At 40.6% G+C, this 25,381-nt stretch overlaps 1 protein-coding gene across 2 annotated transcripts; it reads right to left on the bottom strand.

Annotated features, from left to right (window-relative positions):
* Window positions 1–780: 780 nt before the first annotated feature.
* LOC100341104 (glutathione S-transferase Yc) lies at window positions 781–23,564 on the bottom strand. Of its 2 annotated transcripts, XM_002714503.5 has the most exons (7): window positions 23,523–23,564; window positions 15,473–15,578; window positions 8,654–8,705; window positions 7,547–7,679; window positions 4,993–5,134; window positions 2,262–2,393; window positions 781–1,056 (listed from the first exon to the last, which is right to left on the bottom strand). In XM_002714503.5, the coding sequence occupies exons 2-7, from the start codon at window positions 15,557–15,559 to the stop codon at window positions 937–939; spliced, it is 666 nt and encodes a 221-aa protein (XP_002714549.4). In that variant the 5' UTR covers window positions 15,560–15,578; window positions 23,523–23,564; the 3' UTR covers window positions 781–936. The 2 variants fall into 2 exon arrangements, with proteins under 2 accessions (XP_002714549.4, XP_089189286.1); XM_089333160.1 differs by lacking the exons at window positions 7,547–7,679; window positions 8,654–8,705.
* Window positions 23,565–25,381: the final 1,817 nt, after the last annotated feature.

Raw genomic sequence — 25,381 nt, 5'->3', positions numbered from 1 at the left:
TTTAGTTCTGTTTGGTTTTTTGCTTCCTACAACACTCTAGAGTCCATGGTTGACACAATAGCTTTTTGAAATTTAATAAGAAAAACATTTTAAATAGTTATTTATTTGAAAGTCAAAGTTACAGAGAAAGAGAGAGGAGACAGAGACAGACAGGGACAGAGACACAGCTCTTCTGTCCATTGGTTCACCTCCCTCCCCCAAGATGGCTGCAACAGCCAGGACTGGGCCAGGCCAAAGCCAGGAGCCAACAGGTTCATCCAAGTCTCCCAGGTGGGTGTCAAGGTTCCAAGTATTTGGGCCATCATCTGGTGCTTTCCTCAGGCCATTAGCAGAGAGCTGAATGGACAGTCAGCAGCCAGGACATGAACCAGCACCCACGTGGGACTCTGAAATCACATACAACTTTACCCACTATGTCACAACACCGGCCCCAAGAACAACATTTTTATAATAAAAAACAAAATCACACTTCAAGAAAAAAAGAGGTTTCATTATGCCATTTCTCAGAATAATAAATATTATCCTGAACTTATGTGAGACGTTCAAAAGTGAAATTTCTACACTTGATCTTAGCAAAAAGGCTGAGAAGTGATCAAAAGTGAATTTCTGTACTTGAATCTTTCAAAGACTGTATGACAGCTGCTATCATACAATACTTGGAAATGGTAAAATAAACACTTGACATTTTTCTTCTTTAATATTTAATACCAAGAAAGAGTCCACAAGGACTTTGGAAATCTGATTTCATACTAGATCCCAATGAAAAGAAATGCATGTTAATCAGTTTTGCTCAGAGGTATTTATTTTTTTACCCATATTATTTGAATCAGTTTATTGGCTTCACAATAGCCAGGCTCACTATATAGGGATACACTTCATTGGAGCAAAACGTCAGAAGACTAGTTCACATGGGCTTATCTTCCACATCAGCTTTATTCATGCAAAAGTCTTCTTCATTTCTTCTACACTTTTCTTATCTGTGTAAGGCTTTCTCGGGCTTCCAGGCTGCAGAAACTTCTTCACAGTGGGGAGGCTGCTGATTCTGTTTTTGAGGGCCTGCAGTACACAAATCACAGCCTCAGAGAGGAACCAAAGACCATCCCATCAGTAGCACAGTCCAGGAAATCTGAGCCCTCCTAGACAAAGATCAACTGAGTCCCCTCTGTAAGCACCAGTATAGAAGCTGGGAAACAGATCTCAGTGGGAATAAAGATAAAAGGAAGAAAATATAGCTCTATAGCATATTCCCCAAATCACTATTTTTCTTTTGACAGGCAGAGTGAGACAGAGAGAGAGACAGAGAGAAAGGTCTTCCTTCCATTGGTTCACCCCCCAAATGGCCGCTATGGCCAGTGCACTGCACCGATCTGAAGCCAGGAGCCAGGTGCTTCCTCCTGGTCTCCCATGAGGGTGCAGAGCCCAAGCACCTGGGCCATCCTCCACTGCCTTCCTGGGCCACAGCAGAGAGCTGGACTGGAAGAGGAGTAACCAGGACAGAATCCGGAGCCCCAACTGGCACTAGAGCCCGGGGTGCTGGTGCAACAGGTGGAGGATTAGCCTAGTGAGCTGCGGCACTGGCCCCCCAAATCATCATTAACACTTTATATTCCAGTTGTCCCTAAATTCCTCCTTACACATTAACTCTGTATCTTCATATCTGTTTTAGAATATAATTAATATCAATGTGTGATATATCAACATATGGATGCCTCCAACATGACAAATAAAAATTCAGGGAAAATTGATCTGGAATTGGGGATATAAAATATTAACAGATAACCAGGAGCCAATAACAACCAATTTCCACACTGGCAGAGAGAGGAAGTTGTAGGACAGGAGAACGGGGAGTGAGTCTTATAGACAGGAACACAAGCACTGTCAACTGGAGACAGAGAAAGAGAAATCGTGTGGAAAGAGACCTGCTCTATAGACTTGGTGTAGACAGACAAGGACACACCTGGATGAAGGGAGTCACAGAGAAATCAGGGACAGAGAGCACCAGGGGAGAGGAGCCAGGGGAGTGATGTGCTGGGCCCTGGGTCTCTGTCTTAAAAGGCTAATATTCCACAGTATCATCCAGTGATTATTTCCTTCTTAACAAGATTTCTTCTTGCATCAGGAGTAAGGTCTTGAAGTTCATTTTGGAGACCAGGAGGGAGAATGAATGAAAAGACTAGGGCTCACAACAACTCCAGCATAAGTATTACATTCTAAAATAGGAAATGTGAGTTCTCCCCTCCAAGAGCTGGGAGGTAGGTCACCTTCAGCAGAGGGAAGCTGGTGATCGCGCTGGGGTCAAGTTCTTCCACATTGTAGATAAGTTCAACCAGGAGAATGTCAGCCTTGCTCAGCTTGTTGCCAACAAGGTAGTCTTGTCCGTGGCTCTTCAACACCTGGTGAATTCAAGGAATCACATGATGATCATAGGCACAGTCAGACTGGGGCACTCTCCTCTCTCAGCTTCTCCAGTCAGTGGAGGGTGTAGAGATGCCAAAATTTCTCCAATGCCCTTGTCTCTTGAGGGATGTTGAGAAGTTGGCTCTAAACACAACCTGGTGATAGCCTGGAGTCTTCTTTCACTTTGGTCCCCACATCCTTGCTGCATCCACATGGCCCACTTTGACTTGCACCTTCCCTATGTGCCAAGGGCTTAGCTCCTGCTGCCTCCTGTTCCCATCTGCCCCATGCCTTGAAGGGGGTGGCTTTGGCATCTCAGGACACACCTCTCCACTCTGCTCCCTCTCCAGTCCTCCTTGGTAGTGGCTCCCCCTTCACCACAGTTGTCTTCCCACATGAAGAGACTACTTCAAATTCTACAAGTCCTTCTTCTCCTACTCTATGTCCCTGGAATCTGAAGTATACCTGGGCAAATGTGAATTCATCACTTCAGTTCAACATTGACTCAGACTCTTAAATTGCACTGCTATTTATCTTCAGCTTATTTGTCTACAGGTGAACTGCACTTATGTCTGCCACTAACTTTGAAATGCATGAAGAATACTGTGTTTCAATAGATAGAAAGTGGTAAGTTTAAGGCACATGGAAAAATCAAACATAATAGGTGAATTTTGCCATCTAATTAGTGATCATCTATGTGGTCATTAAACAATTCTTTCAAATTTCCATGATGTATCAAACATTTCATAATAAAATTCTGTGTTAACATGTGATGTTTATGAAACTATACAAGGAATATTTAAATGATAAATAATAAGGAAAAATAGCCAAGGCATTACTACTGACAGATAATGTTTGGCAAAGAAAGGCTCTAATAGACTTCGCATACATAGAGAAGTATGAAGAGTTATTTGGTGCAAAAACAGAGCAATATCAAATGCTGCATCATAAAATACTTTGTTCACTTATGATCCTGAGTGTCTTTGATTTCATAGTGTAAAGTACTAAACTGTGACAATTGGAGAGCTTGTCATGGTGTGATTATGCCCTAAAATTTCAGTTTCACTAGGGAGGACAGTGTATGATTCATTTTAAGTACTTTATCCCTTTGTATGTGAATTAACTTCTGTTCAATGAATGACAAAAAGAATGATACCATGCTTCATAAGATGGGAATGAAGGACTACCTTTATTTATAAATCTCTTATAAATATGTTTTGTTCATCCTTTTAATTCAACAAGATTTCTGGGAGTTGTGATCCTGATGTATTCTTTTACTTTCACAGAGATACCTTAACTAAAATAGATACTATATATCTGCATACAGATGAACTGATTAAATGACATAACTTAATTTCTTTATTTTTCCCACAACATTCCTAAAACTCTGAGAACCACTTTCAGGTTATTAAGTTATTCTTTTCTTAACATTGTTTCATCCATCTCCATCTGTCTCTCCCTCAGCCATCATTCGTATCTTGCACTCCTGAAACACTACCATGTTCTGACAGGCAGCTGCTCTCCAGTCTCCCCACATATGGTGCTAGGATGTTTTTGATGTTGCTCTTAAATCAAGAGGTTCAGTTTCTACATGGTCTACTCCAACCTCTAGTATGACTTAAAGCCTCTTACAGATCAAGTTCTAGAAAGGCCCTTGAAATTCTGTCTGATTGAACAGTCTAGATTGTATCCTAGTAAATTAAAATTTAATGACAAAGTTTAACTGAGGTAATTGTTTTTCTTTTTTTTTTTTTTTTTTTTTTTTTTTTTTTTTTTTTTTTTGACAGGCAGAGTGGACAGTGAGAGAGAGAGACAGAGAGAGAAAGGTCTTCCTTTGCCGCTGGTTCACCCTCCAATGGCCGCCGCTGCAGCCGGCGCACCGCGCTGATCCTGGCAGGAGCCAGGAGCCAGGTGCTTTTCCTGGTCTCCCATGGGGTGCAGGGCCCAAGCACCTGGGCCATCCTCCACTGCACTCCCTGGCCATAGCAGAGAGCTGGCCTGGAAGAGGGGCAACCGGGACAGAATCCGGCGCCCCAACCGGGACTAGAACCCGGTGTGCCGGCGCCGCAAGGTGGAGGATTAGCCTATTGAGCCACGGCGCCGGCTCTGAGGTAATTGTTTTTCAAATATATTTTTATAAAATTCCTTGAGCAGTAAAGGGCAATGCCACAGGAAAGTCAGTACACTGTTTCTGTGTTTTTTTTTTTTTTTTTTTGTGATCTACTGAATGTCTGTCTCTCAATAAAAATATATATTGAGATTCTAACCCCCAAAGTGCTGCTGTTGGAAGATGATTAGGTTTTGAGGGAGAAGCCCTTGGGAATGGCATTATATCCTTATGAAAGGGACTTCAGAGAGCTCCCTTGGCGTCTCTACCATGTCAGGGCATAGCCAGAACCAAGAGCATGTCCTCATCAGATGCTGAATCTGCCAGTGGCTTGCCTCGCATATCTCATCGCCAGAGCTGGAGAAGTGAACATCTGTGGTGGAAGCCACTCCGTCTCTGGAATTTCCACTATACGTGAAGGCATAGTCTCAGGACTAAGACAGCTCTAAACTCTTCGTGCCCTTAAGTGTGAAGCAGTTTCCACTTACCTTTTCAAAGGCAGGAAAATAACGATTTTTCGCTTTTTCTTTGATCTGAGTAAGGCTCGCTTCTTGTTCCCCAGATGGAAGAAATGGATAATAAGCAACCAATTCATTCAAATCTGCCATGCCTTCTGTGTACATATCAATCCTGGAGATAAAAACCACCAAACTGTCAAATGCTTCCCATGTTAGAATTTGAAGTTAAAAAGTTAGGTGGTGCCAAGGTAAATGATCTTCTGTGGGAACCTTTCATATGCCAGTCATTAGGCTAATGGTTTTCATTTATATATGTGCATTTACTTCTGACACCATTAAGGAGCATATAAACATCTCATTTTGTTATTCCCATGACCAAATGCAGTTTCAAAGTGCCAGTGACCTGTTCGGAGCCATAGTTATGACAGAAAGTGGTTGATCCTTGTATGTGACCACTGATGCTATAAAAAGTGTTTGAATATCTGCTGTGCTTTGTCCAGCACACACATGTAGAATGGCTAAAGTCTCATTTAACATCATCTCGGGAAACTGCACCAGCCCACCCACATAATACATGTCCCTCCTTCTCCCATGTGTTACTCATCCCAGTCTAATATTTGCCCAATATTAGAAGTTCTCCCGATTACTTATTTATTGATTCATTCATTCATTCATAATGAGAGAGAGAGAATCTTCCATCCACTGTTTCGCTACACAAGTCTGGCAATGTCCTGGGTTCCATCAAACCAAATCAAGCATCCTAGAATTCAGTTCAAATCTGCCACATGTTTGGCAGGGCCCCAGCTACTTGAATCATCACCTGTTGCCTTTCCTAGAATGCTTTGGTGGGAAGCTAGAATCAGAAGCAGAGTAGGAACTTGAACCCAGCACTCTGATACGGAATGTGGGCAATCCTAGCAGCACCTTAATGCTGTACCAAATGACCACCCACCCCCACACAATTTTTTCCTCCTAAAATATGATCCATAGCCTCTGCACATGCTGTGTCCACCTCTAATCATGTTTACATGTCCCAGGACCCACATAAACTATCCCCTCATTTGATGCAATTCGTTACACAGCTACAATCAGTGAATCTGACAGGAGACTTTTCTTGTGTTTAAAGAGCTATTTTAGCAAGTTAAAATAGGTCTTTATTTTTAGAAAGATTAAATAACTTTTAACTATACTAATACTTATAACTAAACCAATACTATTTTCTTACACCTATGAATACAAAGAATATTTAAGCATTATTTGTTTAAACATAGTAGAACACTACAAGATAACTTGAGACAACACATGCTGCTAATTTTGCCATTGGATCTTCAATAACTGGACTAGTAAGTGAAATGTTACAATCACAAAGGGGATAAAATAATAGGTTTATGAAATTATATTCACCTAGTGATCTCTCTTAATAGTATACTATTCAGTGGCTTTATCAGCAGGTATCAACATCCTCTAATTTCAGAACATTTTTATCATCTCCTCCAAAAATCCCATGTGTCTTGGAAACTGCTCTCCAATTCCTCTCACTCTGGCCCAGGAACCTACTAATTCACGCTCTGTCTTTATGAATCTGGATGTGTGGGCATTTCATACAACAGAAGTCATATGCAATTCACATGAAGCTTTCTTCTGTTTAGTTTCTTTTATGCAGCAAAAAGTTTTAGAGCTTCATCTGTTCTGTCACATGCATCAGGCCATTATCCCTTCTGGAGGATAGATTCTATCCCATGATATGGACAGAGCATCCTTTGCTTCCTGTGTATCCATTCATCTATTGATGGACATTTGATTTATGTCCACCACATGAATATTAAGAGTAATGCTACCAAGAACATTTCTGTCCCAGTATTAGATAGGAGGTATTTCCTATCTCTTGAGTACAAACCTAGTATTAGACTTCCTGTGTCACTGGTGACATTATGTTTAACTTTTTGAGGAACTGCTAATAATTCTACATTAGAATTTATTTGCAATCAAGCTGTGTCATCCCAGCAGAGAGGAGATTCCTCCAGCATTGGCAGTGCTGACTCAAAAACTGACTATCTCAGTCCTGTATGAAATACTTCATGTACCTCCATGCCTTGGGCACCAGCCTCTAGTAACTGTTTTCTACCAATTTATCCAGAGAATAAAATGGCATCATGAGTTCATAAAGATCACTCTGGTAATTTCCGGAAAATGAACATCAGTTCCTTTGGATTCTTCCCTTCCCAGGCCTACACTCTAGATGCTCAGACAATTGGTCCCTTCTCACAAATTCTCCACCTCTGCAAGTCTGTGCATCTGGAATCATGTTTCCTCCATCCTCTTCACTTCATGGTCATGCACTGTCTGGAAACCTCTGTCTCTGGGCTCTGTCCATGAACTGCATTCCCTTCTATGATCACAGACACCTGAATGCATCCCATAAATACCCCCAGTGCTCACAGAACCCTGCTACAGGGGACCTCAGTGCATGCCCAAGCCCCACTGCTGCTGGTCCTGATCTCCCTGCCACGGTCCTACTCACTCAAGCCAGCCCCACATTTTCCCTGTGTCATTTGCTGATGTGAGAACATAAAATATACCATACAGGGCTCTCTCCTTTATGTCTTTCCCATAGAGGTTGTGCTTGTCTGCAATGTAGTTGAGAATGGCTCTGGTCTGCACCAGTTTCATCCCATCAATCTCAACCATGGGCACTTGCTGGTATATAAAACTCGGATCTTTTGAGGGAAGAAAAGAAAAAATAAAATAAAATGTCTGTAAGTCCCAGTCTTTCAGGAAGAAAATAATAATTCATAACTGAAAACCTAAGGATTACCTTGTTCCCTTTCAAGTAAAATAACCTTTTATCTTTATCTTCCTAAAGTTCTTTTTTCTCTCATCAATACTCCTTTTAGCCTATTCTGTTATGTTAACTGATGTTTTTATTTACCATCTAGATACATTGTTGCTCTCTGTCTTTTTGATGTTTACTTGATCTTCATAGAGATGTTAGGTGGGGTTTGGAGATACTGCAAATGGGAGCCATTCAGAACATGATTTATCACAGGAAATTCTCAAAGTTTCATGGTATTCATGGCATCAAGGCCAGCTCTGAGAGAGTTTTCTATGTGGGATCCCTGTGTGTTCTTTGAATAACACCACTGGACAGTGTGTGCAAAGTGGGTCTGTGTTCTTGACCCCCCAAGGCAGCTGGTGCTTCCTCTTTCCCTCTTCACACTCTGACCTGAACTTCCAACTAATTCAGCACTACTTTTTAATCAAGCCTAATATATTTCATGGACATTACTTTATCACATGCACAATTGAAAGAAACTCAAGATACAGTAGGACTTATTTCTCCTCTTTTCATCCAATGTGTGACTTGTATGTCCTTGAATACTGATGGCAGTGTGGGATCCCAAGTTGTTTGCACCTCATTTGTTATGCAGAAAGCAGGAGAAAACAAGGAGGGGAGAGTCCTAGGGCATGGAGGACATCACTTATTTAATACTAAGGGAAATCTAGCTCTTTTTCTCCTTAGAGAGTTTCCATACTGTCTCAGGGCTCCATCCTTCACACCATAACCAGAACCTGTCTCTTTGTCTCTCCCTCTGTCTCTCCTCCATCCCCAAATATGACATTATGGATACATAGATCTTGCATGACTTCATCAAGATATCCTCATCATATGCATTTAGATGATTGTCCTTACCATTTCTCATCCTTTGCAAGTCTTCTTTAGTTTTTATGAATTTCTCTTCAAACTGGAAGCAGAAACAGTAAACAGGCTCTTGTTAATTCATTCTAGAACTTTTCAATCTTTTAAAGTTGAATGGCCTTTGTGTGACACATACTATGGAGGTCATAATCTACTCATGGACATTGGGATTTTTTAGATCGGATCCTTCATGGATCCAATAGCCATAGCCCATTGCTGCACCCTTCACCTCCACTTTGGCCCCACTTCTGTCCAAGGTTAGGCCTAGATTTGGGAGGTGATGTCACTGGAAAGAAGAGAATGTATGTGCTTTTAGTTATGGGTTTCGGTAATTCAGGAGAGCCTTTGTTTCATGTGATATCAGAATGCAACACTGGTGCCCCCGGTGTGGATTATGCCAGGGGGTTAATAACCTCCCAAGATCTGCCACAAAAAATGCCTGTGCTCCAATTTCTGTTACCTCATTTCCTTAGAGATCAGTCACAGGTGAAATGGATCCTGATTGTTGTACATCCTTAAACCTACAATTAGAACTTCAACTGCAAAAGATGGAATGCACTGGCATGGAATTCACAGGTTACAAAAGGAACTGGGGGCTGGCACTGTGGCATAGCCTGGGATGCTGGCATTGCATATGAGTGTTGATTTGTGTACCAGCTGCACCACTTCTGATCCAGCTCTCTGCTAACAACCTGCGAAAAGCAGTGGAAGATGGCTGAAGCATTTGGTCCCTGGCCACACAAATGAGATACTTGGATTAAGCTCTTGACTCCTGGTTTTGTCCTGGCCCAGCCCTGGTCATTGTTGCTATCTGGGGAATGAACAAGCATGTGGAAGATATTTCCCTCTCCATTTCTCCCTCTCTCTGTAACTCTGACTTTCAAAATAAATACATAAATCTTAAAAAATAAAAAGAAAGAAATTTGATCCTCACACTATTTTTTTTAACAAAAACTGTGGCTTTCTGATATGATGAAGTACATTTGATGTCACCTTATTTGTATTCTGAATTCTTGACCTTGGTCACATTACTGAATAAACTTGTGTTTCTGTATCCTATCTATAAAGTAAGTATACTTATGTGCATATGTTGGTATAGGGATTAAATCACTAAGGAGTAAAACTACAAGGTATATCATGTCCTGAATATCATTTTAGCCTTAGGATTTTGACAGATGGTGGTTGTTTCATCATATACTTATTTTTTAAAAGAATTATTTATTTATTTTATTTGAAAGGCAGAGTTATAGAAAGAGCTGGAGAGAGAGGAGAGAGAGAGAGAGAGAGAGAGAGAGAGAGAGAGAGAATGTCTTCCATCCATCAGTTCACTCCCCAGATGGCTGCAACAGTCCAAGCTGGGCCAAATAGAAGCCAAGAGCCAAGTGTTTCTTCCACATCTCCCATGTGGGTGCAGAGGCCCAAGCACTTGGGTCGTTTTCTGCTGCTTTCCCAGGCACATTGGCAGGGAGATGAATCAGAAGAGGAGCAGCTAGGACTCTGACTTGGGCCCATATTGTATGTCAACACTGAAGGCAATGACTTAACCTGCTACACCACAACCCTGGCCCCTATCATATATGTCTTGTGTTTCTTAAAAATTTAAGTCAATATTACACTGATCAAAAACATATTTTCTCTTTGATCTATTTGTGGTAACTGAAACATTTGTATATATTTTGCCTCATCTTGAGACAAGTCATTTATGTTGAAGTGGCAGTCAGTTTCAAGCCTGTTCCAATCTAATCATAAACTTTGAATGACTGCCAATATTAAATGCAAATATGAATATCAATTTTACATAATAATGAAGCTGACTTACAATGCAGAATCTATGAAAGCTAAGGTCTGAGGAGATGGTCATTAAGAATTTCTGTATATCAGTGTCAATATAATTTGTTTCTCATCTTTGCCTCATAGTAGCATGTAATTTTTTATAGAAAGCTTTTATTTAATAAATACAAATTTCACAGGTACAACTTTTAGATTATAGCAGTTCTTCCCCCTATACCCGCCCTCCCACCCCCAACCCATCCCAACTCCTACTCCTTCTCCCATCCCATTCTTCATTAAGATTCATTTTCAATTATCTTTATATACAGAAGATAAACTCTATACTAAGTCAAGTTTCAACAGTTGACACCCATACAGACACACAAAGTATAAAGTACTGTTTGAAGACCAGTTTTACTGTTAATTCTCATAGTACAACTCATTAAGGACAGAGGTCCTACATGGGGAGCAAGTACAAAATGGTCCTGTTGTTGATTTAACAATTGACACTCTTATTTATGACATTAATGATCACCCGAGGCTCCTGTCATGAGCTGCTAAGACTATGGAAGCCTCTTGAGTCCACAAACTCTGACATTATTTAGACAGGGCCATAATCAAGGTGGAAGTTCTCTCCTCCCTTCAGAGAAAGGCAACTTCCTTCTTTGATGGGCCCTTCTGTCCACTGGGATCTCACTCACAGAGATCTTTCACGTAGGTCATTTTTTGCCACAGTGTCTTAGCTTTCCATGTCTGAAAAATAGCATGTAATTTGGGCATAATCGCTGAATATCTCCCTCAAATTTTAATATTTTTCATCTGCAAAACGAGAGTAGAACTTTTTAAAAACTAATAGTATAGTGTTTTTAACACATACAGTCAGGGCATAAATCACCTAAGTCAAGTAGTTAGTAGTAGTGGTGTCTACAGCGGTTTAAAGGAGTTGATCATGGGAGAAGTCAGCATTTCTGGTTTTCTAATCCCTGAGCAGAAAACAGAATTTGTTGTGAAACTACATGTTCACACAGGTTCATGACACAGACTTCAGGTGGTGTGTTCAAAAAATGTACAGTGCTCAGTTCAGGATGAATATAAGTGGTGGTGCCGGGTCAACACAAATGGGAAACAAAGGAAAGGAGTGTGAGGCTGCCTGGGAGGCTGATGGTGATAGGTGGGATGGCAGTGTTCAGCTTCAGATACAGAGAATCCACAAGCTCTTAGCAAGAGGTCCAGTCAGTGCCTGCCTACCACCATCTTCCATCAAGTGGGGGTTGACATCTTGGAGAACATGGAGCCAGGAAAGCTACCTTCTCTGTTCAAGCTCTGTCCCCCAGCAGGCTCATGGCCATCACTGCTGCTATCCCACCGGCTCAGTCATGTCAGGAAGCTTCAGTGTCCTGCACAAGCCCTCCCTGCCAGAGAAGAGCCAGCTGGGCAATACGCTGAGAATTCGGGGTGTTGTCCCTGACAAGACTGGTAGGTTTCACGTCAACCTGCTGTGAAGACGCTGCCCTACACTTTAACCCATGGCTGGCTGCATCTGAGATGGTCTTCCACAGCCTGAGCGGGGTGCCCAGGGCAAGGAGGAGCTTGGCCAGGGCATGCCCTGCCGTCAGAGGCAGCACTTACCTGGGTACACCTACAAGGCAGAACCACCACTTCTACCACCACGCGCCACTGTCGCGTGTGCGCCTTCTGGAGGTGGCTGAGGACATGCGGTTGTACTGATAAATTCATCTCTCTTATTTACACACAGAGGGATGAGTACTGAAAAACTGCAAAGAGGGAAGAGATGAAGAACCTCAACAAAATTCACAGTGGAGGATTTAGTAGAAAAGAGTGACATTCTCAAGAAGATTCAGGCAGGTTCTCATAAGGGACCCAGAAGAAGGCACTCTAACCACTGACACAACAGCTCCATGAGTGTTATTTCTCCAGGAGATCTTCCAGCAGGACAAGATATGGAGGTGGAAGGCAGTGATATTGATGATGCTGACCCCAGCTGGCTTAGGCAAATATGTGTGTTTGTCTCTTTCATTAAAAAAATGTTTTAAAAGTAAAAAAATACTTAATACTATTGGTTGAACTCTGTAATTAATACAAAATTATCCTTAGGTGTAGAAATTTAACTGAAAAGTGATCCCTGTTAAATATAAGAGTGGGAATAAGAGAGAGAGATGTAAAATTTGGGACATGCTCAATCGGACGTCCCCTAATGGTGGAGTTAGAAATATGCCAGGGAATTCCAATACAATCCCATCAAGGTGGCATGTACCAATGCCATCTCACTAGTCCAAGTGATGAATTTCAGTTCACAATTGATCATACTGATAGCTCTAAGAGTCAAAGGGATCACACAAACAAGACTAATGTCTGCTAATACTAACTGATAGAATAAAAAAAGGGAGAGAACGATCCAACAGGGGAAGCGAGATACACAGCAGACTCATAGAATGGTGGATGTCCTAAACAGCACTCTGGCCTCAGAATCAGCCCTTAAAGCATTCAGATCCGGCTGAAGAGCCCATGAGAGTATTTTAGGCATGGAAAGCCAAGACACTTTGGAAAAAACAAAAGACCTTAATGAAAGATCTCTATGAGTGAGATCCCAGTAGAAAGAACAGGGCCACCAAAGAAAGAGGTACCTTTCTCTGAAGGGAGGAGAGAACTTCCACTTTGACTATGACCTTGTCTGAATAAGATCAAAGTTGGCAAACTCAAAAGGCTTACATAGCCTTGGCAACTCATGACAAGAGCCTAGGGAGATTACTGACGCCATAAACAAGAGTGTCAAATTGTTAAGTCAACAACAGGAGTCACTGTGTACTTACTCCTCATGTGGGATCTCTGTCCTTAATGTGTTGTCCAATGTGAATTAATGCTATAACTAGGACTGAAACAGTATTTTACACTTTATGTTCTGTGTGGGTGCAAACTGATGAAATCTTTACTTAATATATACTAAATCGATCTTCTGTATATAAAGAGAATTGAAAATGAATCTCGACGTGAATGGAATGGGAGAGGGAGTGGGAGATGGGAGGGGTGCCAGTGGGAGGGAAGTTATGGGAGTGGGAAAGCCATTGTAATCCATAAACTGTACTTTGGAAATTTATATTTACTAAATAAAAGTTAAAAAAAGAAAAAAAGAAAATCAATTCAAAAAATGGCAAAAGATCTACCACCACAGATGACAAATAACAAATGAGAAGATGCTGAATATCGTTAAAGCAATGCAAAGAGAAGCCGCAATGAGGCACTGCTGTTCACCTACTGGACTAAAACTTCAAAAACTGAATATGCCTACTCTTGGTGGAGAGCCACAGAATATTAATACAATAGGGATGTGTTTCAGCACCTCTGAAACCTCCTACCTCTCGGTTCTTGCCTGCTTCCTCAGCCCTGGGCAACTGCCAGGCTGCTTGTCCCTGTAGATTGTCTAGTCCAGGTGGAAGATGAATGTAGCCATGCACGTGGTCTCTTGTCACATAGCGTGGTGCCATCTGCCAGTACTCACCTCATTCTTATGGGCAAATAACACGCATTGTATGGATATACCACATCTTATCTGTTCATCAGTTGATGGGCACCGGAGTTGTTTCTACCTTTTCTCTATTGTGAATGTTATGAACATTCCTGTACAAGTTTACGGGTGAAAGTTTTCCTTTCTCTTGCCTCGTTGTGTCATATTGTAACAATAGGTTTGCCTATTCCAGAAAGTGACAAACTGTTTTCCAAAGTAACTGCAACATTTTACATTCTCAGCAGCAGTTCACAGGGGTTCTGGTCTTCACATCTCACCAACATTTGTTCATCTGTTTTTGCTATTATACTTATTCTAATGTATGTGAAAAAAAAAAGACTCAGTCACTTGTTTGCTTCCACCATTGCTATCCACACCATGAGGTGATGATGCCAAGTGTGGCTTCCACTGAAGCTGCACTATACTGTTTGTACTTTCAGCATCTAAATGTATGAACTCAATAAACTTCTCTTCTTCATAGGTTAAAAAAAAGTAAAAAAAATCAAGTAAACAAGAAATTTTAAAATTAAAAAAAAGTTTATAGAAAAAGCATAAGAAGAAAATCTTTGGATAGCTCTTCAATGTACTTATGTTTTAAATGAAGTGGTGTTACAAAAGAGTGGTAACCGTTTTAAAAATTGAGTTTTTAAAGTAAAAAAGTTAAAGCAAATGTTAATTTATTATTGAAGAAAGAAGTGCTTTATGAATTGAGTGTAGCCCAGGATCAAGTCTTGATAAATCTACAGCAGTACACAGCAATATCCCAGGCCTTCATTTTCACTCACCACTCACTCACTCACTCATTCACTCTAAGCAATTTCCCATGTGGGAAATTCCACTCACGAAAATTGCCCTGGACAGGTGTATCTTTTTTTGTCTTTTATACCATATTTTTTACCGTATCTTTTCTATGTTTAGAAATATTTACATTCAAAAATACCACTATGTTCTAATTGCCTACATGATCAATATACAAGCTTATTGAGCATCCTGTATACATTTGTAGCATATGCGCAATAGGCTATACTGTATAAGGCTAGGAGTAGCTATACTGTCTAAGTTAGTGTGAAAACACACTATGGTATTCCCATGGAGAAATCATCCAATGATACATTTCTCAGAATGTACCCCTGTTGCTAAGAGACATATGGCTGTATTTTCTCCTTAAATAGTCTAAGCTGTAATAACTACTTAACATTATTATACCTGAGATGCTAATAATACTTCTTCAATGCCATTAAATATTTTATCAGTATTATACCTATTATATAAATGACACTAATTTTTTTTACATTTTTAAAATGTAAATTCACATAAAATCCACACATTAAGGGTAATGCTTTAAATTCATTTATTAATAATGTTATTTCTTTAGAATAATAATGATTTATTGTATTAAATCTGCACATCTTTCTTTATAATTAGCCACATTTATTTAAGACCCACTTTTACAGATCATTCAAAGTATCTGATGCAATCAATTTTAGATTCAACAGAAGATGACCTAATGCAGAACCTACCTCTACCCCAGCTGCAGCCAAGAGCCATCGAATGGACTCCATCCTGCCCCGTGTATCGAAGTAGTGAAGCTTGGGTTTCCCCGCCATGACAGTAGTCTCCTAGTTTCTACAACGTAAGTAAATGAATGAATGAATGAAACCATGAAAAATATATTTTATGATGTATGGTTAAATAGTGGTAACAATACTAAAGAAGTATATTCCTTTTGATTTTAAAAAATTTATTGATTTATTAAGGATTGATTTATTTTATTTGAAAGGCAGAGTCATAGAGAGAGGGAAAGACAGAGAGAAAGAGATCTTCCATCAGCTGGTTCATTTCCCAAATAGCCACAACGCCCAGGGCTGGGCCCAGCAGAAGACAGGAGCTTTCCCAGGTGCATTATCAGGGAGCTAAATCATTAGTGCAGGAGTCAGGACTTGAAATGGTGCTCATATGTGATGCCAGCATTGCAGGCAGTAGCTTAACATTCTACCACACAACGCTGGCACCATAAAGTTTTATTTATGTGCAAAGCAGGCACACACACACACACATACACACACACACAGAGAGAGAGAGAGAGAGAGAGAAAGAGAGAGATTTTTCATTAGCCAGTCCACTCTCCAAATGCCTGCAGCAATCAGGACTGGGTCAGGCCAAAACCAGAAACTGGGAATTAAATCCCATTCTCTCACTGGGGTGGCAAAAACCCAACTATTTACACCATCACCTGCTGCCACCCAAGCTGAGCATCATCCGGAAGATGGAATCCAGTGTTGAGTTGGTGCTTGGACACAGGCTCTTTGACAGGGCTTGTGGACATCCCAGTGATGTCTTAAATACTATGCTAAACACCTGTCTCAGTATCTGCCTTTATGGAAGGATTGGAAAAGCTCCTGGAAGGTCTTCCATTGCTAAAATTGTTATCTATCAATAGTCATCCTCACACCAACCAGACCAGTCTCAAGTCCTCACTGGCTACAGTGTGACTGTTCTTGGCAGGCTAATACATGAGAATCTGTGGAGATAGTGCTGAATAAGAATTCATAGGAGGTTAAAGAGCTAGAGAACTGATTTTTTGCAGATTTCTGAATAACACTGCTCCAAACTCAATCCTTTCTAATGCATTTTGTATTTAGTCCTCATAACAGCCTCCTGATCCCTAATATTCAGTTAATGAAACAGTGTCAGACAGGTCATATGCAATGTGTGTCATCAGACTCCGTCAATGATGGACATGAGAATCCACACAAGGATTAAAAAGAAAGCAGGTCAAGAATCCACACGAGTGAAGACGCTGGGACCTTGGAGATCTTGAACCAGAGTCTGTCACTGATAGGGAGGATCAGGATGGAGCAAAGTCCCTCTTCAGCTCTTGGATTGTCAGGTTACATTTGATCAAAAGCAGTAATCAGGCACCAGACTGACTTAACCTATATCTCAAAAATCCAAAATCTTTACACTAACAAAGGATACTATTGTGTTTTCTTCTTTTGGAATTCTATATACGATCTCTATTGTGGGCATCTTATTTTATAATTTAGAAAAAGAGATGCTTCTGAATTAACAGCATAAAGAATGGAGCTAACATTTATTTGATCAATGTATGTCACACACTGCACAGTTTCACAAATGTGTCTTCACTTTATCCAACAAAAATCATCTAAAGTGAGGTGGGCCTTGTGGTGCAGGGGGTTATACCACTGCTTCAGACAGCTGCATCCCTTACTGGGGGACTGGTTCAAGTCCCAGCTACTCAATTTACCATCCAGCTTCCATATAAGGCAACCTGGAGGGCAGCAGATGATGCCTCAACCGCTTAGTCCTCTGCCATTCCCTTGAGAGATCCGAATGGAGTTCTGAGATGCCACCTTGCCCTGCCCCAGTCCCAGCTATTGTGGGCCTTTGGGGAGTGAATCAGCAGATACAATTTTTTCCTTCTTTCCCCTCCTCTTCTCTTTCAAATACACATTTTTAAGAGTCACCTCTAGTGAATTCTGTTACATTTCTCATTTTATGGATGTGAATGCTAATGTTTCTAGAGTAACTTGTTAACAGTAAGTTGTGGCCCAGGGATTCAAACTCTTTTCTATTTAAAAACCAAAGATGGGGCCAGTGCTGTGGCGTAGCGGGTAAAGCAGCCGTCTGCAGTGCCAGCATCCCATATGGGTGCCAGTTCAAGACTCGGCTGCTCCACTTCTGATCCAGCTCTCTGCTATGGCCTGGGAAAGCAGAAGATGACCCAAGTCCTTGGCCCCTTGCACCCACGTGGGAGACCTGGAAGAAGCTCCTGGCTCTTGGCTTTGGATCAGTGCAGCTCTGGCCTTTGTGGCCATCTGGGGGAGTGAACCAGTGGATGGAAGACTTCTCTCTCTCTCTCTCTCTCTCTCTCTCTCTCTCTGTGTGTGTGTGTGTGTGTGTGTGTGTGTGTGTAAAACTGTGACTTTCAAGTAAAATAAATAAATATTTAAAAAAAAAAACAAAGATTAAGATGAATTTTCTCTGTTAGTGTTTCCCAAACTATGCATGACAATATTTCAGTTCATTGGAAAGCCATTATTTTTTTAATAAAAAGAAAATAGTGAGGTTGGCACTGTGGTTTGTGGGGTGGGCAGAGCTGCCACATGCAATGCATTCCATATGGGCACCAGTTTGTGACCTGGCTGCTCCAATTCCAATCCAGCTCTCTACTATGGCCTGGGAAAGCAGTGGAAGGTAACCCAAGTAGTTGGACCCCTGCACCCATTTAGGAGACCTGGAAGAAACTCCTGGCTCCTGGCTTCAGATTGGCCCAGCTCCAGCCATTGCTGCTATTTCAGGAGTGAACAAGTGGATGGAAGATCTCTCTCTCTCTCAATCTCTCTCTCTCTCTCTCTCTCTCTGCCTCTGCCTCTCTGTAACTCTCCCTTTCAAATAAATAAATAAATCTTAAAAAAGAATTTTTTTTAAAAAAAGGAAGAACATAGCTGAGTTTATTATATAAGAAAGGCTAAGTCACATTTCATGAATATTTAGTTTCAAGTAGATAAGTGCTGCATATATGGATGCACCCGTGCATGTTCATTTTCTCATTGTGAGTAGTAAAAGACATACTGATTGGGTCACTCAAGGAAGTTTGATACAGTCTGATGCCTTTGCTCTAGCCTAGGCTGCTTGAAGAATGGAATATAGCAGAAAAATCAGAGACCACAATGGGTCCATCAAAGTTCATAAACAATTCTATCAGAGTGAATAAAAACATGCAGGATGCATTATATGTAGGAGTGGCATGGATCAGCAGAATGAGAGGGTGAGTAAGGCTCATGCACAGTTAAACTAAGTGTTTAATTGTGAGGATCCAGATTTCAGAATTTAGTATTTAGAATTTAGAATTTGAGTATCACACTACAGAGAGAAATGGAATTTTATCTTACACAATATTTATAACACTCTTTCTAATAAGTAACTTTTTAGCTCTCCCATATATGAGGTTTCCAAATACCTGGCAAAGAGTTAGGGTTAAGGTCAGTACAAAGTCTTGCTGAGTCAACAGAGAATGAACAGAAGCTTCAATGCTTTGCCATGGGTCACCCATCTGTGTTTCTCATTCACAGTCAGTGTATGGGGAGGGAGTATCCCTTCAACAGCTCCTAATGTCCTCCTTGCAGAGGAGCCCTGAAGGTGTGTGTGTGTGTGTGTGTGTGTGTGTGTGTGTGTGGAGAGAGAGAGAGAGAAGCTGCCCATGCCACACTCTGTGTGATGCTGGGTCAATGGGAACTCTTCCTTCTAATTTCAGGTCTGGGGCTTTTCTGCTACACCATGGAAACTCACCCATTCTCTCTGATCACTTGTTTTATATTTTTATGTCGAGTCCATTAGTAAACTTAGAGTTGGAAAGGGAGAGAAAGATAGGAACATATAATTCATGAGTTTCAGTCTGTCAAAGAACTCTTTAAAAACTTCATTAAAAGAATAAAATTAATGAAAGTGTGCCTTGCTTTACCTTGACAACCTAAAAAGCTGCAAATTGAGAACTAGTTTAACTATATCTCAATTTGAAATGGGCTTATTTCTTTTTTTTTTTTTCACTTTTTTTTTTTTTTATCTTTTATTTAATGAATATAAATTTCCAAAGTACGACTCATGGGTTACAATGGCTTCCCCCCCCATACCGTCCCTCCCACCAACAACCCTCCCCTTTCCCACTCCCTCTCCCCTTCCATTCACATCAAGATTCATTTTTGATTATCTTAATATACAGAAGATCAGCTTAGTATACCTTAAGTAAGTATTTCAACAGTTTGCTCCCACACAGAAACATAAAGTGAAAAATAATAGATGATTTTTTTAAAATGATGATGAAATCAGATCAGACCTATTGTCATGTTTAATCCCAGTGAGAGTCAAGTTGGGAATTGAAAATTTCTTTTTTTTTTTTTTTTTTTACAGAAGATCAGTTTAGTGTACATTAAGTAAAGATTTCAGTCGTTTGCACCCCCATAGAAACACAAAGTGAAATATACTGTTTGAGTACTCGTTATAGCATTAAGCCTCAGTGTACAGCATGTCAAGGACCGAGATCCTACATGAGGAGTAAGTGCACAGTGACTCCTGCTGTTGACTTTACCAATTGACACTCCTGTTTATGGCATCAGCAATCCCCCTATGCACCAGTTATGAGTTTCCAAGGCTATGGAAGCCCCTTGAGTTCTCCGACTCTTATCTTGTTTAGACACGGTCATAGTCAAAGTGGAGGTTCTCCCCTCCCTTCAGAGAAAGGCACCTCCCTCTTTGAAGACCTGTTCTTTCCACTGGGATCTCACTCACAGAGATCTTTTTGCCAGAGTGTCTTGGCTTTCCATGCCTGAAACACTCTCATGGGCTTTTCAGCCAGATCCGAGTGCCTTTAGGGCTGATTCTGAGGCCAGAGTGCTATTTAGGACTTCCGCCATTCTATGAGTCTGCTGAGTATCTCACTTCCCATGTTGGATCACTCTCCCCTTTATTTATTCTATCGGTTGGTGTTAGCAGATACTAGACTTGTTTATGTGCTCCCTTTGACTCTTAGTCCTTTCATTATGATCAATTGTGAACTGAAATTGATCACTTGGAGTAGTGAGATGGCATTGGCACATGCCACCTTGATGGGATTGAATTGGAATCCCCTGGTATGTTTCCAACTCTACCAATTGGGGCAAGTCAGCCCGAGCATGTCCCAAATTATACATCTCTTCCCTCTCTTATTCCCACTCTTATGTTTAACAGGGATCACATTTCAGTTAATTTTCAACACTTAGGAATAACTGTGTGATAATTACAGAATTAAACCAGTCATATTAAGTAGAACAGACAAAAAAAAATACTATGAGGGATAATGTATTAAGTTGTCCATTAGCAGTCAGAGCTATGCTGATCAAGTCACCATTTCTCATAGTGTCCATTTCACTTCAGGAGGTTTCCTTTTTGGTGTTGAGTCAGTTGTCACCGATCAGGGAGAACATATGGTATTTGTCCCTTTGGGACTGGCTTACTTCACTCAGCATGATGTGTTCCAGATTCCTCCATTTTGTTGCAAATGACTGGATTTCGTTGTTTCTTACTGCGGTATAGTACTCTAAAGAATACATATCTGAAATGGGCTTATTTCAAAAGGCCTGTAATCTATGAGAATTGTAGTGGTACTTTAAAGAAGTTATGTCACCAACATAATGCCGATTGCACTGTTTCTCAGTAATGAGAAGAGAGACTTATGGACAAATCACAACTCCTTCATGTAGGATGTATGTAAACTTGATAGATTTTTTTTTAACGTGAGACTTGTTCACTTTTTTGAAAATAGAAATAGTCATAGCTCCTTTCTTTACTTGGAGAGGCAGAGGGACAGAATGAGAGAGACAGACAGACAGATAGACAGAAGATTCCTACCCACTGGTTTCCTCTCAAAATGCTTACAAGGCCAAGACTAGACCAGACTGAATCCAGGACGAAGGAACTCAACCCAGGTCTCCCTTACAACTGTTTTGCACTCAGTTACTTGAAGCATCCATCATTTGCTGCCTCACAATATCTACCTTAGTGGTAAACTGATTCAAATCCAGTCCCTCTGTTACAAGGCATGAACATCTTAACAAGCATCTTACCTGGTTGCCCCTGTGTCTACTTTTGAGTATTACTGAGAAAGTTTAATGAGATAATGCACACAAAATTCACAATAGAATCTCAGCTAATGAGTCTTCCTTTTTATTTATTTACATATTTTATTTAAGTTATATAAGTCTCATATATTTCCTTTATACCATTATAGGAACAAGTGGCACTCCCCCTTCCACCCTTCCACCTACAATCCAACTCTTCCTCCCCCTCCCTCTTGGATTCCTTCTTGCCCCAGGTCCTGAAAGATCAATGAATCTCTGAATATTTGGGGTAGCATATGTGTCCTCCATTATCTGTGTGTTTGTCTGACCATCTATCTGTTTGTCTTTCTTTTTAATTTCTCTTTCATTTCATCCACCCACCCATTCAACCATCTGTCTACCCATACATACATACATACACTTTACCATTATTCTTTATTTGTCTTCCTTTTTCTTCCTTCTTTTTTTTTCTCTCTCTTCCTCTCTTCCTTCCTTCATTTCTAAAGAGGCTAAATGGCCTCTTTCCTAAAGGTGTTTAATTTGGTCAGCACAGTCTTGCAGACCCTGACATAGCAGAGTGTTCCTTACACTGACTTCACTCCATGGTTTCCTAGAAATTCTAACCCAGGAATCATGATTATTTAACAAAGTAAGTCAAAGCAAGGTGAGAACATTGCCGGAGTATTAGAAACCAGGATCCGGCTGCCCCTTGTTCTCAGGTGATTCCAACATGCCAGGCTCACTCAACTAACAGCTTCAGTGGATTTTGTGCCTACTAAGTGTTTCCTTTCCTTCCCTTAAAATTAAGGTCTCAACTCATCTTCATCTAAACGTTGCTCCCTAAAGTGTCACTTTTCTTCAATTTCATTTCAAAGTCTTCCTCCCATGAGTGCTCTGTTATTTTTCCTGTGAATTGTCAGACTCCGGTTGCTCTGACACGTGAATTTTTGGATAATTTCACTGATATCCACTGTATTTTCTTTATATGAACTTATTTTGTTTCTGATATTACAGGCTAGTTTAGGGTGTGGTTGACTCCAACATCTAATCCTATTGACTTGTGCATTCCAGAAAGGCATTTGTATAATTAAAAAAAAAAAAAAAACACTAGTTATGTGCTCTAGTGTTTTTCTACTCTTCTCCTCAGCTATTCTGAGTCTGGGCAATCGAGTCCTGTAAACTGGTGATTCTCAACAAGGAGTGACTTTGCTCCCTGATGCCAGAGAACATTTGGCAATGCCTTCAGACATTTTTTATTGTCAACATGGGTAGGCATAGGTGTAGCACCACAGAATCAGATGGAGAAATACAAGGGAAGCATCTAAATATGCTACAAAGGACAGGCCTCAACTCAAAGAATGAACCACTCAGAAAATGGTAGTCATGCTAGACTGTAAATATCCCACCTTAGCCAATCTCTCTAGGTTATCCATGAACTGTTTGAATCTCAGAGAGAGAATGAAACTTGTCATTTAACTAATTGTGGCTAAGGTGGATTTAGAGTGTAGTTCTACATTCAGAGTAATTCATTCCTACTAGAATTAATTTTAACTTTGAGTCTTCCGAGCCTAGATGGTATTCCAGTATTATGATTCACTATAGCAATCGACCACTGCTGTAGAGAAAGGAATTTTAGCATGAACACCCACATTCTTCTTGCTGAGGTCATATTCTCAGTTGTCCAAAATGTTCCCATTTCTTTTTCTCCTGATGATGTTACAATTCTCATACTACTAATGTCTCATGCTCTAGTTTTCTACATTTTCATTTTTGCAAGTTTGTATAAAGATGCATTCAATAGAAGAAGAAACAATGCTTGAAATATCTTCTAATTACAGCAAGAGGTACAAAGTGAATAAGAAATTACCTTTTCTTGGGCTAACTACATATTTTAAAGTATTTTTCTAGGTTCCTAGAAAGTAAAGTTAGGAAAATTTAGTAGGTAAGTACTAACCTTATAAAAGGCTGTCACTTTCTTGGTACAAAACGTAGTGGCAGTTTCTGGTGTGTTAACGAGCTATTTATTCACTTCAATAAATCATTCCCACTGAAAATGGTAGAGTTCAGCTAGGGAGAAGCCACTCCCACATGTTCAGGGGCCATAGAGTTCCTCCCTGGGCTAAGGGAAATGCTGAGTTATGCTCTTTCAGGGATAAAGCTAGTTAATATGTTTCTTTTCAAAGTTGGCGAGAAAAGATTTTGTAATAATCCAGATAAGTTTAATCCCTTCTGCCAGGAAGGGTGGAGCAGCTTTCTGAAGAAACTGAATAAAGGACTAAGATAAAAAATCACCACCATGAGCCGGGCTGGGAGGTGCACGAAGGTCTGAGAGGGGGAACTGAGCTTTCTTCTTTCAGAACAGTCCTTAGAGCTTGAGACAAACTGAAAACAGTTACTCTATGAATAAAATAATGTAAAACATTTTGATAGAAAAATTCTAGCAAATACAAAAGTAGGGAAAATAGTATAGCAACCTCCAAGCTACTCATTAACCTACATCAGCAATTGCCAACAAATGTTTTCATTACACCTAAGAGAAGGCTCAGTTATAGTGACACACTAAAATATGGGTCATGTCCAAATCCCCTGAGTGTGCTTGTGTGTGTGTGTGTGTGTGTGTGTGTGTGAATGTGAACTTGTTTGGGGAAAGAGTCTTTTCAGATATAATTTTTAGGGAAATTAAGAAAAGATAATCCTGGACTATCAGCAAAAACACTAAGTCAAAGGACAGTTGTCCCTGTAACAGACAAAAGAAAAGAACCAAAGGCAAGAGTGAGGAGGTGGAAGACAGAGACAGGGATTAGAGTGAAGTAGCCACAATCTCAGAACCTATGGAATACAGATCACCAGAAGCTTGGGAGAAGCTGTGAAGCATCCTCCCCTAGAGATTCTTGTGGAGTGAGGGCTTTCTAATGCCATAGCCTCCATCTCCTGGCCTTCACAAGTCACTGTTCTATTGTTCCAACCCTAATGAGGAGCAATCTGTGACAGAAGCCGCAGAAACCTCTCATCCATTCCCAGGAACTCACCCCATGACCATGAGATTATTCTGAAGCCATACCAGATTTGTCTGTGAATGATAGCTTTTATCTCATTTTCTTTTTTTTAAAGCTTTTTAAACTTTTTACTTAATGAGAGAAATGAATAGGGGTGTGAGGGCTTTATTTAATGAGAAAGAAAAGTCTAGAGACTAAGTTGGGGTCCATACTGAGCAGAGAGCAGGCCAGGAGCCATGTGCAGCGGGCGTTTGGTTATGAGCAGCCACAAGTAGCTTAGCACCAGCAAAGGCGGAGAGAAAGTGGGCGGCCCAAAGGCCTTGTGTCCTGAAGGCGTGGGGCAAAAAGAAGCATCATTTTCTAAACAGCATCATATTATTACCCTACCACAACAAGATTGTATAATTCCTTAATGCCAGCAAGCACTCACCTTCCTAATTTCCTCAATTATGTTGTACAGATGTTTTACGGTTGGATTATTGGCATTGGCATCCTGAAATGTCCAAACCTGGCATTTGAGGTGTGTGAATAAATACACATTGTAGAATAGTGGAGTGCCTACAATCGGGCAGAGTGTGTGGGTGGTGTGAGTAATTGTCAATGCCCATACACTGGTCCCTAGATCCTTAAGGTTTGCATGGATTTGTGTTTGTGTCATAATCCATTTGTGATGAAGCACTGAGAACACATTGGTCACGACACACACTATAGAACTCACAGGACAGTGCAGGAGAGTGTTATTAGAGATTTCCTGGTCCTCTGTAGAAGGCACAGAGGGACCACCAATCTCCCTGGGAAGTAATGAGGTAGGGATTTA

Source organism: Oryctolagus cuniculus, chromosome 5 (assembly GCF_051225735.1).
Source record: "Oryctolagus cuniculus isolate XC-2025 breed Fujian yellow rabbit chromosome 5, ASM5122573v1, whole genome shotgun sequence".
NCBI lineage: Eukaryota > Metazoa > Chordata > Mammalia > Lagomorpha > Leporidae > Oryctolagus > Oryctolagus cuniculus.
This window is presented reverse-complemented; position numbering and strand designations above follow the sequence as displayed.

Bases quoted from the DNA above. Each gene is read 5' to 3' on its own strand.
- LOC100341104 (XM_002714503.5), bottom strand. From the start codon at position 15,559: ATGGCGGGGAAACCCAAGCTTCACTACTTCGATACACGGGGCAGGATG. The intron at 8,706-15,472 runs GTAGGTTCTGCA...TTCTGCTTCCAG, and splicing joins TGGCTGCAGCTGGGGTAGAG to TTTGAAGAGAAATTCATAAA. The intron at 2,394-4,992 runs GTAAGTGGAAAC...TGAATTCACCAG, and splicing joins ATTTTCCTGCCTTTGAAAAG to GTGTTGAAGAGCCACGGACA.